The 13,188-nt window shown below is 32.6% G+C and overlaps 1 protein-coding gene across 2 annotated transcripts; it reads right to left on the bottom strand.

Annotated features, from left to right (window-relative positions):
* Nucleotides 1–10,325, bottom strand: LOC117910743 (probable ADP-ribosylation factor GTPase-activating protein AGD11). Of its 2 annotated transcripts, none has more exons than XM_034824888.1 (10): nucleotides 10,115–10,325; nucleotides 9,896–10,007; nucleotides 6,634–6,705; nucleotides 5,239–5,323; nucleotides 3,946–4,021; nucleotides 2,445–2,608; nucleotides 2,111–2,360; nucleotides 1,517–1,633; nucleotides 1,307–1,402; nucleotides 1–526 (listed from the first exon to the last, which is right to left on the bottom strand). In XM_034824888.1, the coding sequence occupies exons 2-10, from the start codon at nucleotides 9,936–9,938 to the stop codon at nucleotides 245–247; spliced, it is 1,185 nt and encodes a 394-aa protein (XP_034680779.1). In that variant the 5' UTR covers nucleotides 9,939–10,007; nucleotides 10,115–10,325; the 3' UTR covers nucleotides 1–244. The 2 variants fall into 2 exon arrangements, with proteins under 2 accessions (XP_034680779.1, XP_034680778.1); XM_034824887.1 differs by having other exon boundaries at nucleotides 6,634–6,711; nucleotides 10,115–10,323.
* Nucleotides 10,326–13,188: the final 2,863 nt, after the last annotated feature.

Genomic DNA, 13,188 nt, shown 5'->3' with positions numbered 1-13,188 from the left:
TTCCAGCATCGCCAAGATTTTTGTACCTTGCTTGTTGATACATAATATAATACAAGTGGATCCACACATTCTCTTGTGACTGACATATTGTAAAATTCCTCAATAGTCTTAAAGATGAGAACAAGGATTACAGCAAAATAGAGCCACTATCAGGATGGAAATGCATGGCAAGGCCCCAAGTAACATTTCCAGGAATTTTGGCATCATATGGATCGGTTACATTTCTGGGAATTCGCTGTGCCTGCTATTGACTAAGAGGAACACATTCAAGCTCGATCTCCAGCACTCCCCTTTCGACATTCTGTAGTTTGAGACTAACGTCCTGCATCACCTTCCCATCTGTCAGGCTTATGATACTGTCTTTTACCAGGGTGTTTTCTTTGCTTGCTACCAACTTGCCGAATTCCATTGGTTCATTTAACGTGGAATTCTCGTGGGCTATGGCAGCAGAAACCAGAGGTTGGATGTCAATCTCGGCCTCCCCCATGAAATCATCGGTTGAGAAAGTATCCTTGTCATACACAAACTGCAAGCCATAATTCCCAACAAGTTTTTAATGTAATTGATGGTTGCCATGCTGTATAAATATATGACAAAATGGGGTTCAACCAAAATGAAAATCAAAATATGCAATCTTGAGAAGTTTGTAGGCAAAAGGCCCCTTGATTCACCAGTAATATACTTCACTGGTAACCCCAATAAGCTATAATCAAAATTCTTGGAAGTTCATCAAACCAACCGGCTTCTAAGCATTCTAATCTTTTATTGATCTAATGCTACTGGTTAGAGAGACGTCCCCATGGTAGCAGAATGTAGAGGCAAACTGTCATAGAGAGCTTGTTTCTATGTCCAGCCCTTGTTCTGACAGCATCTAACCAATGTTTAATGTTATAAACAGAAGAAAATGGAGTTTACCATGTGCAGAAGAGGATGGAGGGCTAGTTTTTATCAATTACTTTGTGCCATACAAAGACAAAGTTCAGTTTTAGTCTCTAATAACTAATGACCAAGAATAAATTGAATCTTATCTTCTGAGCTCAAGTGCAGACCCCTAGCAAAAACCATTCCACTCCCGTGCATAGCCTCTAATAGTTCTTCCCCATACAGTCATTTTGCAGACTCTAGTTCAGATCATATGGTAGGACTAATGCAGTGATATACCTGAATAAGTAGCACATGCTATGATACGGTTCACATATATTAGATGAAGAGCAAGGACAGGTAAATGTGGATTTTTAATATTTTAGTCGTGTTTTAATTTCATACGTATGCATTTTATACATGTAGAGATTAGAGGCAAACGTACCACTCTTAATGGTGGAATTTGTTCTGGAATTGACAACATTAACCTTTCATTCCATACTGGATTAAGGTTGTTCTTTATGACACGCGTCTTCACCGACTGCAACAAGATATGTGAAGTAAGTTTCATTATTGACACAATTCCTTTCATTTTCAATTTAGTAATAATAATAAGAAAGTTGATCAGTTCTGTGCAGTGGGAGAAGAGGCTCACTTGTTGTCCCAATGCAAGGAGAACGTATGGATCACTAGTCATTACATCACGGACAGCTAGGTTGGTGCCTTTGACTACATTGACCTTTATCAATCCGACAAATTCGATCATGCCTGCCTGTAGGAGTACAACAAGAGTATAAGATTTAGTATTGATGTAAAATTGCCATCCAAGGTGATGACTTGGTGATACATTTTGATGCTCGCATGTGTTTAGTTTGTATATCATCAATGCAACATGAAATACCATTAATTAGTTTGTCTCATGTTTCATAAAACACGGTTTCCACAAAGAATACCTTTGAGAGTATCATCTCAAGGAAGAGAAGCCCCAAGAAGCCTAATTCAAGTTAACAATCAAAAAGTTGCCAGACACATCAGTTTCTTCCCTGGTAAAAGCTCAAGTAGAACTGAAGGAATCTGAGAAATATGCTGTTCTTGTTCTCAAACAACCTTTGGAATGAAAATGGATTTTTGCAGCAAATTTAGCAGAGCACACTTCTATAGTAGCATATTGAAGTAAAAATGAAAGCAAATCCAAACACCCCTTGAGCCAGCTGATAAAAATAAAGCCTTGATCATACAAAATTATTACCGATGAGCTGCTCTTCTTGACAGGCTTGTGCTCAGGCTCTTTTCTTCTCCAACTATTGCGAAATGCCAGCCCAAGTCCATGGAGACGATGGGTAGTTGTCTGTTTCTCATAGTGCTTCTTCTCTGGGGGTAAACCAGACTGATTGCTTGAAGAACCACCTTGGGAGGATGGTGAGCACAAACCTTGAGGTGGAAAGGGGCAGAACATCTGTTCATCAGAGTTGAAAAATTGTTGCATCTCATATTTTCTCCTGAGTATACAAGAAGTGGGTTTCTGATTCAGCATGGTATAAGTTCCCATTAGAAATTTATGCCAAGTGTATTAATAGTAATACCTAATGAAATCAGAGCGTTCCTCTGTAGAGGAATCTGGTCTTGGTTTTCTGATGTAGTCCGGAATGGAAGCTTCATACTTCATGTTTGCCTCATTGTTTCCACCCATACCCGTCAACGTATCAACCTGTTCATCTGTCCATTCATCTAGCTTAATTGATAAAACCTGCATCATAAGCATCATATGAATGTAGAAATTTGTTATACAAGCGTGAAAACTTTATGATACATTTTGGTGCATGAATATTACTCAACTCCTGATTTATAGATCAAATAGGGTTTTCATATTAGTATCAACCATCTGGCCCTCATGCTGGACTGAGCAGCAGATTCAGCCTTATGGTTTTTTATGTTGCCTTGCAGAAACTGTGCTGACAAAGCAAACAGACAAATTAAGACAACATGGCATTTACTTGATATTCTTAAATCCTGTCACAAAAGAGATAGGGAAACAAGGCTACACTGTAATAGGTTTTTAGGTAGCTCTTATAGTGTTCTTGTAACGGATACAGAATCTATAAATGCTCATATTCCAATCACAGGATGCTTAACTGATAAACTGTCATCAAGATGTGCTTGATGTAGGAAAATAATGGTAAGATACTACTCATAAAACAAATAGAAACTATAAAGAGATGGAAAGACTTGTTGGTTTGGGCATGTGAAACACTTCCATTAAGAGCAGATCCATCCCTGGAAGACTGTCTCCAAGTAGCAGGTGGATGGCACCCTCCTATCTAGGATACGATAACCAATATCCAACAATTATCAATAAGTGATTCTTTTCCTCTAGAAGCAGAAATAGAGACAAATGAAATGGAAGCAGAGATAGCAAGCTAGAGGAAGCAAGAAGACAGAGAGGATAGAGACAAGTGAAACTATGGAGGCAGAGAGGCCAAGAAACAGGAGGAAGAAGACTGAGGCTGTTGAAGAGACTGACCCTCATGTCAGCAATGGGGTACAGGCTGTTGAAAGAAAATGATTCTTCTGGTAGCAAAAGCTAGGGTTTCACTTTCTTGAAGGTATGAATAAAAACTCAAAAAGCAGAGAGAACAGGTTCCAAAAATATTTTCTGTAATGAAAGAAGAGATTTGACCAACTTAGTCTCGTATGCATGTGAGAACAGTACACCCCATGATCCCATAATTCCACTAAGGCTTAAGTGTATTCCATAGCTATCATGAAGGTTTTACTTTTAATTCAACATGTACAAAGGTCTTTCCCTTGTTTATGAGAAGCCAAGACTGTTGGAAGGAAAAAGCTGAATCCATGATTGTTCACTTCTTTATATCATCAGCCTCTCCATGATTGATCACTTCTTTATGTCATCTGCCACTTTCTTTGTTCTTTAGAAAGGAAGAATTCCTCACACAGAATTCTGAAGGTCTTAAAATGCCTAATTAGTGCCATTATGTGCAGTTGTGACATTATGTTAGTAGAATATAATTAGAAATTAAAAAATTATAAGATAGGAGCTTAAGAAGAATACTTTGGACACAGTACCTTTGAGACATGTGCTCCGAGGCTTCTATGTACACCAGAACACTTGATACAAATAAATACTCCAAGACTTACAGATCTGATATTCAAATGAAATGATGACAATGCAGTATAAGTTGAATAGGCACAGAGCAATGAAGAAACTTATGTAAATGCATGTATACACCAAGGAAGATTGATTTGGAATGTTATTTCAATAAACATAAGAATAAGGAGAGCTGCTTGACATTTATATTACACATGTTCCCTAATCTTAACAAACTGAAATGAAAATTTTGAGTTTGCTTTCAAATTAGAGAAATGTATCCACAATTAGATGACATATCAAATACAAAATAGGAGAAAAACAAATCCATTTTACTAGCTCTGTTACATTTGTAATATGCAGCATATTAAATGGAAACAAATAAGAGAATATGTTGAGGGCCACAATGAGGTAGCAAAAGATTTGGAAAACTTTGAACAGTGATTAGGTAATGCAAGATGTACATTTGAACTAATATTGCTCATATTTCTCTTTTATCAAGAAATCAAAGAAACCATACAAGGGTTTTGACATGGAAATGGAACAGCCTCACTTATTTTTTATTACAAACAATAGAATCAGTACTTACAGCATGCGTGGCCGAATCAGCAATTCTTTTTTCATTCTATGCCCCAGACCCCTTCGTCAACCAGGCTTGGGCAGGACAGCAGACCAAGTACAGGTACTAGGAATCGTGTTAGGCCTAATTCCTACTAGTTCGGCTGGATTATTTGCAGATGTACTTTTACATTACTGACATGGTGATCAGTAGGGCTTTCGATAAATTATGTATTTTTTGATCCACACGAGATCAAATTCAGATTTCTGTTTCAAGTTAATCCCATGTATCTTCAGAGACCCTTGGATTCCTAGGCAATTTCAGTATACATCACGCACAACAAAATTCTAGGCAACTTAGCTACCCTCCTGAAATGAGGTGCTAATAATTTAGTTGCATTGAATGTTAAAATTCTGCTGCTAGAAGTATTGGTTAAAGTTTCTTTAAGATATGTAAGCATTTACAGTATGATTTCCACCAGTCCACGTCCATGGATGATATGATCCATGGGGCCAGTTCTCAAATATTCAATATGTCACATTTGTATTATTTATTTCATGGTCAAAAGCATATGATCAGAGTCTTTACCTTTTATCTTATATGAATTTGGTACAAATTTCTCACAATAGTTCACTTTGACCATTATCATCAGTAGACAAAAATATCAAAAGCAAAAATTCCTGGTTCACTCACCAGTAAACAGAATACTTACACCCATTTTGGATCTGGAGATCCACAATCTGCACAAATGTTATTTCCTGATTGACACAAAAGATTCTCCAACCTTCCTCGTGGACCTGATCAATGAAAAACGTAGAGAATATAGGCAAGGTTATCTTAACTTTATTAAGTCAAAGCTTCCAAGAGACATCAAAGGAGATATATTTCTTCAACCAGCACTTCAGATATTATGGCCATATGATAGTAGTTGCAAGTAATGGAGATTGAATATTGCTCTATAGAAAACACATATGGTAAGACAAGCATTTACCAACACTAGATGACCATAAAGATAATTTTGAGCATAGGAATGATTTATGAAAGTAACAAGCAAGCAAGTAATGATCAGAAGTTCAATGGTTAGAAATTGATGGAAGCTACTGATTAACCTACACAAGATGGGGGAACTAACCCTTCATTATTCATTTGATTATATGTCAAAATGGTTGGATGACCATCTTCAAGAATTACAAAAAAGAAAAGAAAAGAAAAGAAAAGAAAAGAAAAGAAAAGAAAAGAAAAGGAACATCTAATGGGCATTGGTTCACATTCATAATGTAGATGAAAGAAGATCCACTACATAAGAAAAGCAACCATTAATTTTATTGGTTCATCAAAATAATTAAATGCTCATGATAGGCATACATATTTCTGTAAGTGTTATATTCACACATGTAGGCTGGATATCCTCGACAAATACACTTTTTAATAAACTTGTCTATAGTTTTTTGAAATCTAATTTAGGATTACTCGTCTCTCCTGCTTATAAAACTAAAATACAAGTGAAAAAGAAACTTGGAGGTCATTAAACTAATGCATTCAATATATAGCTTTTTCTTGAGATATGGTTGGAGATTACTCCTAGAACTATGCATTCAATGTGGAGGTTCATTACAACTATAAACTGGTAGGCATTATGTTTCAAACTTATAAACCCCATAGTTTACTACATAAGGCAGAATTATATATGCTGCATGCTAAGGCTCAACAAAAATCATAAGTAAATATCACCATAAATGGCGTTGAATTATTCCCTTTTCGAGGAAAATCGATCAAGTGTGCTTCTGCAGGAAAATATCAAAATATAAAGGATAAATATGCTTCTCTACAGTTGAAATTAAATGTGATAACCTTCAAGCAAAGAAATCTTTTAGGAAATTAGATTAAGTGATTTCATGGTAATTAGTAACCTTGGCCTTTATGTGTCATATGTTTCACTGTTACTTTTAGAATATCACTGTTTAGTTGTAACATGAAATGCAAACCAGATCAGATAGATTAGTACATGCAAAAGTGAAATCAAGTTGAAATACTGAAACAGCCATCACTTATTGCCCAAAAAGAGTAACAACTAAAACAATAGACTCAAATATTAAGCTCAAGATACCAGAAGATGTTTGTCCTTCCTTTCGACAATTCCAATAGATGTCTGAACGTAAGAGGTCCAGTAGGGAAGACCCTGTTCCTACAAATCCAACAACATCTTTTAAGAAAATCCAATCATTTTTCATAAAAAGTTTAACATCATAAGCACTTTTTATCTCTTGCTTACTAAAAGTAAGTCATAATTCAAAAGTAAAATACTCATTGAGGATAGGTAAGCAATAAGCGGTCTAAATCATACAAGATCAGGATGAGAAACATCAGCATGCTGTCAAATGAAAACTAATTTAACCATGTTGCTGAGAGAAACACCAATACTTTGATAACTAACAAGATTCAGAAAGATACAACCTGACTTAGAGAAAAAATGTTCCAGCCATGATACCATACTGACATTATTATAGAGATTTGAGGGCCAATCATGATGAAGCGTAATTTGAGAAATTGGGTACTTTCCAGGTATGACTGGGATACACTAATGAAACAGCCTAATAACTTTAAGGTACGGTGGGGTTCAAAACAACACTAGGCTTCTCATGATTAATAAAGTATGGATAATTTGGAATAAAACTTATTAAATGAGAGAAACTTTATGTAGAATAGTGTAAAATTAATGGCTTTAATTACTTGAACCAAAGTGGCCCTCATCACATTTCATTTCAAAGAGTAGCATTCAGCTTTCAAGACTACCAATAATCATAAGTTAATTACAGAATGTACGATAAGTTAACAAAAATTCTTCTAGTTACCACATGTGTAAATTAATATTATAGTTGAGTATATATGGGTCTTTTAGTGATGTATTCCAGCTGTATCAATATCCTATATTTCTATAGTTTGCCCTGTCAATGTCTAGGTATTGTTGTGTCTTTCTTGTATCCATGTCTATGCTACATGAAGAAGAGACAACATGACAGCAATGATAACATTAAACTAAACTAAATGGATAAATACATTGATAAAAGATCTAATAGAGCAATAAAAGATCATGTACGAAGTTTATCTTCCAAAGATCAGGGATATGGCTATGTCTCAATCAAATTAATTGCAATGTGCTCATTGGCAATCCACACCAAAGAATAAATAACGGAGAGGCTGAAACAGGCAGACAAGCAAACCTTTTATGTTGGAGTAGTAAACAATAGAGGATGCCTATTGCAATCCTTCAACAGGTAATGAAGACTCGAAACAGAGGCTGAACTAGCAAAATCTGATCCCAGCCAGCCCCGTCTCTTGGGGAACAATCATAATGAGTAAGAAAATGAATTGAGGATATGTACATGGAGGAATAGGGAGCAGAAATGGACAGTATGTATATAACATAACAGTCAGAAAAATATAAGCTGTGGTGGCATGTTTAAACACAGTAGTGAAGGTAAAAACAAAGCAAAGGGATTGTTTATTTCATATTCAGAGATTAGGCAGTAGAGTTGGTTCAACTATTGATATGAAAAGAAGAACCAGCTTATCAAATCGAGGTCCTTGAAACAGATTAATAAATCAGAGGTACAAAACACAGTAAAAGCGGAAAAGAAACAAGGTTATAAAATTAACCTATTCTGAATGTTATCCAACCTAAATGCTCAATCAAAACACGCATCACTCACCAAATAAGTTAAGTTTGAATCTCACAATGCACCAGACTAGCCCCGCATGATTAACTTTTAACATGTAGTATTCATAATAAACAAAGAGAGTCAAAATAGAAGCTACAATGTCATACCTACTATCATCAACAAGAGATGGGCAAAAAAGGTTTGTAGAGCACCACTGCCCCTCCTCCCCTTCTCCACCCTCCCCACCCCTCCATACCTCCTCCACCCAATGGACATAATTTGGGCAATCTCTGATGTCAATCTCGGAAGGAACTGATATAAAAGATTTGATCTCAAAATTCTATATACCTAAAATTGGTTTAACAATTGATTTTCAGTTGGAAAAAATCTTAATATCTCCATTGAAAGTCAGCTGTCTCCTATACCAAAGGCTAATCCACTGATCTCTTTATCTTCCCATATCACTCCAGTCTTCCAGCTTCTTTTCCCAACATGGCAAGCTATCTTATCTGGTCTTGAAGCATATGAGGTAAAAGATTGTTAAAAAACACTTAGACCCATCATATTCATCTAATTTGGAGCGTCTCAACCCATAGTCAGGAAAACAGATATATACTGTTTTCCATCCGTATCTCTATCATTTACTCGTTTCATCATTAAAAGAAAAAAAGAATCATATATTCTTTCTCTCAAGCAGTTTAAAATTCTACGCTTTCAGGGTATGATCTTAGTTTCTAGTCCATAAATCTCCACCATGATTCAGTGAACTGCATGAACCACCCCAAACTCCACTTTCCACTAATGAATTTATGACCCCGGCCTTTCACTTACATATCTAAAGAATGAGGGATATATGATTCTTGTTATCATAGAAACATGGCCAAGAAAAAGCCTAAAAACTCAGGGACCACCAGAGAGTCACGATTAGGTTCTCTGTTTGGTGCTCCGCTGACAAAAGTACAAAGCAAACAATTGCAGTTTAAATTATGAGAAACTAATTGTAGGCTTGTCACAGTTTTCCTCAAAGAACTAATAAAATTAAACCATTTCCAAAACTAAAAAATGCTTTTGCCAATTCTTTAACTGTTGGTCTAACAGTCAAAACAACATCAATTGGCTGTTGGATGACATTATTTTTAACTGCAAATACAAGACCAGATAATTTGCAACCAACAAATTACATTATAAAACCTTGTTCATCTATTTCATTATAATTATCCTATTTTTATTCAATTCTAATATATATATATATATATATATATATATATATATATATATATATATATATTGATTTTCTTTTTGAAAAATTATCATAATTTTGAAACTTATGTTCAAACTAATTTTCCCAAATTCACCCAATTCCAAAACAACAATCCTGGTTTGGCCAATACCCATTTATCAATTTTGTTTTGCAGACAAACTCTATAATCATAGTTCCTTTCTGTAACTTTTCAGGGTTAGCAACAGAAATCATAGCCTTCTATCCCACACCACAAAAATTCTTTTTCTCACAGAAATATGGGAAAACTAATTAAAGGAAAAGAACAAGCCCATCAGCTCTTAACCTTCCTTGTACCCTTCTACCAATCGGTACATGAATTCATTTGCCAAAATTATACATACATTAAAACAAGAGAGGGAACAATTGAATTTTTACAAATAATCAAGAACTTAGGCATAAATTTTACAATAAAAACCAGAGAAATTTACCAGAACCATTGTTGGAATCTGTATTGTCTTGCCGTGTGGGCATTTTGAGGCCCCAAGCGTTCAGACCCAGGTCATCAAATACAGCTAAAATCTGAATATACCCATCGTTCCTCTGTATGCAGCAAAATCCAAATCAACCCAGATATCAAAACACATTCATAATACAAAACATGAGGAACAGAGGATGAACAGAGCATTAAATTTGAAAAGGGTACTCACAGATACAATGAAAAAACAAAACCTTTGATTGAAGTTGGAGATGAATTGATTATCAATAATGGATTGTGCCACCCAAAAGGAAATTTAAATACAATTTGTATTTGGATAATGGAATTATTTGGGAAAGAAACAAAGCCAAGATTCAGGATAATGATACGGGTATGATGAGAAGAATCAGAACTTGGCTTTTTTTCTTTCCAACCATTTTTTTTCAGTTTTTTTTAATAAAATATAAATGCCACCAAAAAAGTCAAGGTGGACATTGGATTTTGGGAATGACCCAGCTTTTTGGTTGGTTGGTTGGTTTATCAATGCTGGAGTACTTCTGTATCCCAACCGCTGCCATAGCGCGTGTAATACACTCTCGTTTAAAACGTAAAAATTAAAAATAAATAAATAAAAGATAGAGATAAATCAAGCAAAATTTGAGAATTTTTTTTTCATCAGGAAAATTGATTCGATTATTATTTTTTAATTAATTAAAATTTTCAAATATTTTATCTTTAAATATAATTTTAGCTAATTTAAAGCATTTTATTAAAAAAATTTAAATCATATTAAATTTACTTCTAAAGAGTTAAAAGTTCTTTTCAATTTCAATGAGAATTTTATTTAGGTAATTTTGTTAAAAAATATTAATTGTTTTAAAAAAGATCATTCCACTTTTTCCTTTGATTTCACACTTATTAGGTGATGTTTTGAAAGAGTTTTTGATCAAATAAAAAGAAAAAAATAGAAAAGCAAATTTGAAAATTTATGAGTTCTCTTCCATCGATTAATCCACGAAGGCAAAATAAAAGTGATTCTTCCCTGTTCTTTGAAATGTTAGAGTATATTTGAAAGTCTATATCTTATAAAATTGATTTTTAGATTACGAGGGTGTCTGATAAAACAATTTAATGACTTAATTTAAATTATTAAATAAATTAAATATATTAATTAAAATAATTTAATATCATAACTATTTTTTTTTTAAATAACTTTAAATATTAAATTAAAATAATTAACTTATTCTTACTAAATATAATATTATATTAAAAAATAATTCAAATTTTATATAAATTAAGTCGTTAACTTATTATTAAGCTGATTTATTAAATACTTGCTTAAAGTGAATAAACAAGCCTTTTAAAACTTTGTCTCATGGGCTCAAGGGGACGACCAACCTCAACGTGCAATACATTACATGGAAGAGACAAAGCTCCAAGTCAAACGAGCTACAATGCTTTCTCCGGGGATTTAAACCCCAAACCAAAAGGTTTGTGGTACACTCCACTTACCATCCGGGCAAACTTGCCCTTGTTATATATTGTGTACTAAACTTATATATACTTAAACTCATTGTATAAAGAAAATATTAAAAGAATATTTTAAAGAACAAATTAATTATAATTATTTTATAATTAAATACAAAATTTCCTTTTAATTGATTACCAAAAATATAAAAATTATATAATTTTCTTTATAATGTTTTTAATATCATTAACAATTAATTAAATATTAAATATATATATATATATATATATATATATATATCATAATTTATTTTATATTGTTTAATATAATTGAATTAAATGGATCATAATTTTAATATTAATATATATTTTAAAATTAGACATATTATAATCAAATATCATATTATTAGATGTAATTTAATAATAAATATACACTTATAAAATTCATATTTTAATTGATGCATACGATATTATTATCAAATATGATAAATCATGTGATACATATATCAAAATTTTCAATAAAATAACTTTAAAATGTCTATTATACTTCTAATTATATTATTATGAGGTTTTCCTTACATTTTCATGAGTTTTTAACAATTTTAAGTCTACCGATATTTTTTTCAAAATATCCGCCGATATATCTCCGATATATCCGTAAAATCGAAGTACCAATATATCTGTGATTATCGATATTTTCATCTTTGAGTGGACCCTTGTCTCTATCATTCACAAAGGCCACAACTAAAACAACCCCATCCTTATACATGAACCCAAGCCCTACTTAGCCCACATTCATTTTCCTAAACCTAGTTTTAATTATTTGCTTTATAGTGTTATATATTTATGTGGAAAATCATGATTTTGTGAATTGGTTGAGTTGGGTTTCAACACTCTTATTAAGGGATTGTAATAAAGGCAATAAGTCCTTCAATAAATAGGAATTAACTTAAAGGGGTAAACTTGTATTTAGGTGTCAATTAATGTATCTTTTAATTTCAATTCATAAAGAAAGAAGCTTTAAAAAAGATAATTAATTTAGAATTTTGAAACCCTTTCCATGAATCATGCTTGGTTGCAGTTCTATTTATTTATTTATTATTTTTTTTTTTTTTTAAAAAAAATTTTGGTTGAATATTGTAGAATGATCAAGAAGTAAAGAAAGTAAAATAATTTTTTTTACAATTTTTTTATTTTTAGAAACAAGATACAAGGTGGATGCATGGGAATTTATCTCTATATATAGTTTATGCATTTTTTTTTTCAATAGGATAATTTGTATATTTCATCATTGAAATTAATTTCACTCAAAGCACAATGCAATGTGATGTTGCTTAGGAATCGTATTAAATGTTACAAAAATGTATTAGTACTACAAGAAAATAGGTTTTTAGCAATAAAATATTTTGTCACTAAAAATTTGAATTTTGCCTACAAAAGCTTTTTTTATTTTTATTTTTATGAAAAGTATTTCATGTCTTATTTGTCCCCTTACACTCGTCACTAAAAGTATCCTAGGAAAAGTCCAATTTCATCTACTAAAGTTTTCCCTTATAAAATATAAATTTAATTTGTAAAGGGTTTCTCCAAAGAAATATTGCATCAAGAAAGGGACAAATTTTCATCATTGAAAAAGAAAAACAAATGTCCCAAAACATTATTAATGATTGAAAGTGACAAATTCATTTTGTTACCAAATTTTTAATAAAAAATAATTGCCTATAAAAAATATCATCAATGAATTATAAATTTATTGGAGATGATATGAGAACATTTAATATAAAAAAATGTTTCATTGGGAAATATCTTTATTTATATGGTTACATATAAATAAAACTG

Source organism: Vitis riparia, unplaced genomic scaffold (assembly GCF_004353265.1).
Source record: "Vitis riparia cultivar Riparia Gloire de Montpellier isolate 1030 unplaced genomic scaffold, EGFV_Vit.rip_1.0 scaffold827_pilon_pilon, whole genome shotgun sequence".
Lineage (NCBI taxonomy): Eukaryota > Viridiplantae > Streptophyta > Magnoliopsida > Vitales > Vitaceae > Vitis > Vitis riparia.
Note: the sequence above shows the minus strand (reverse complement) of the source record. Positions and strands in the feature narration are given on the sequence as shown.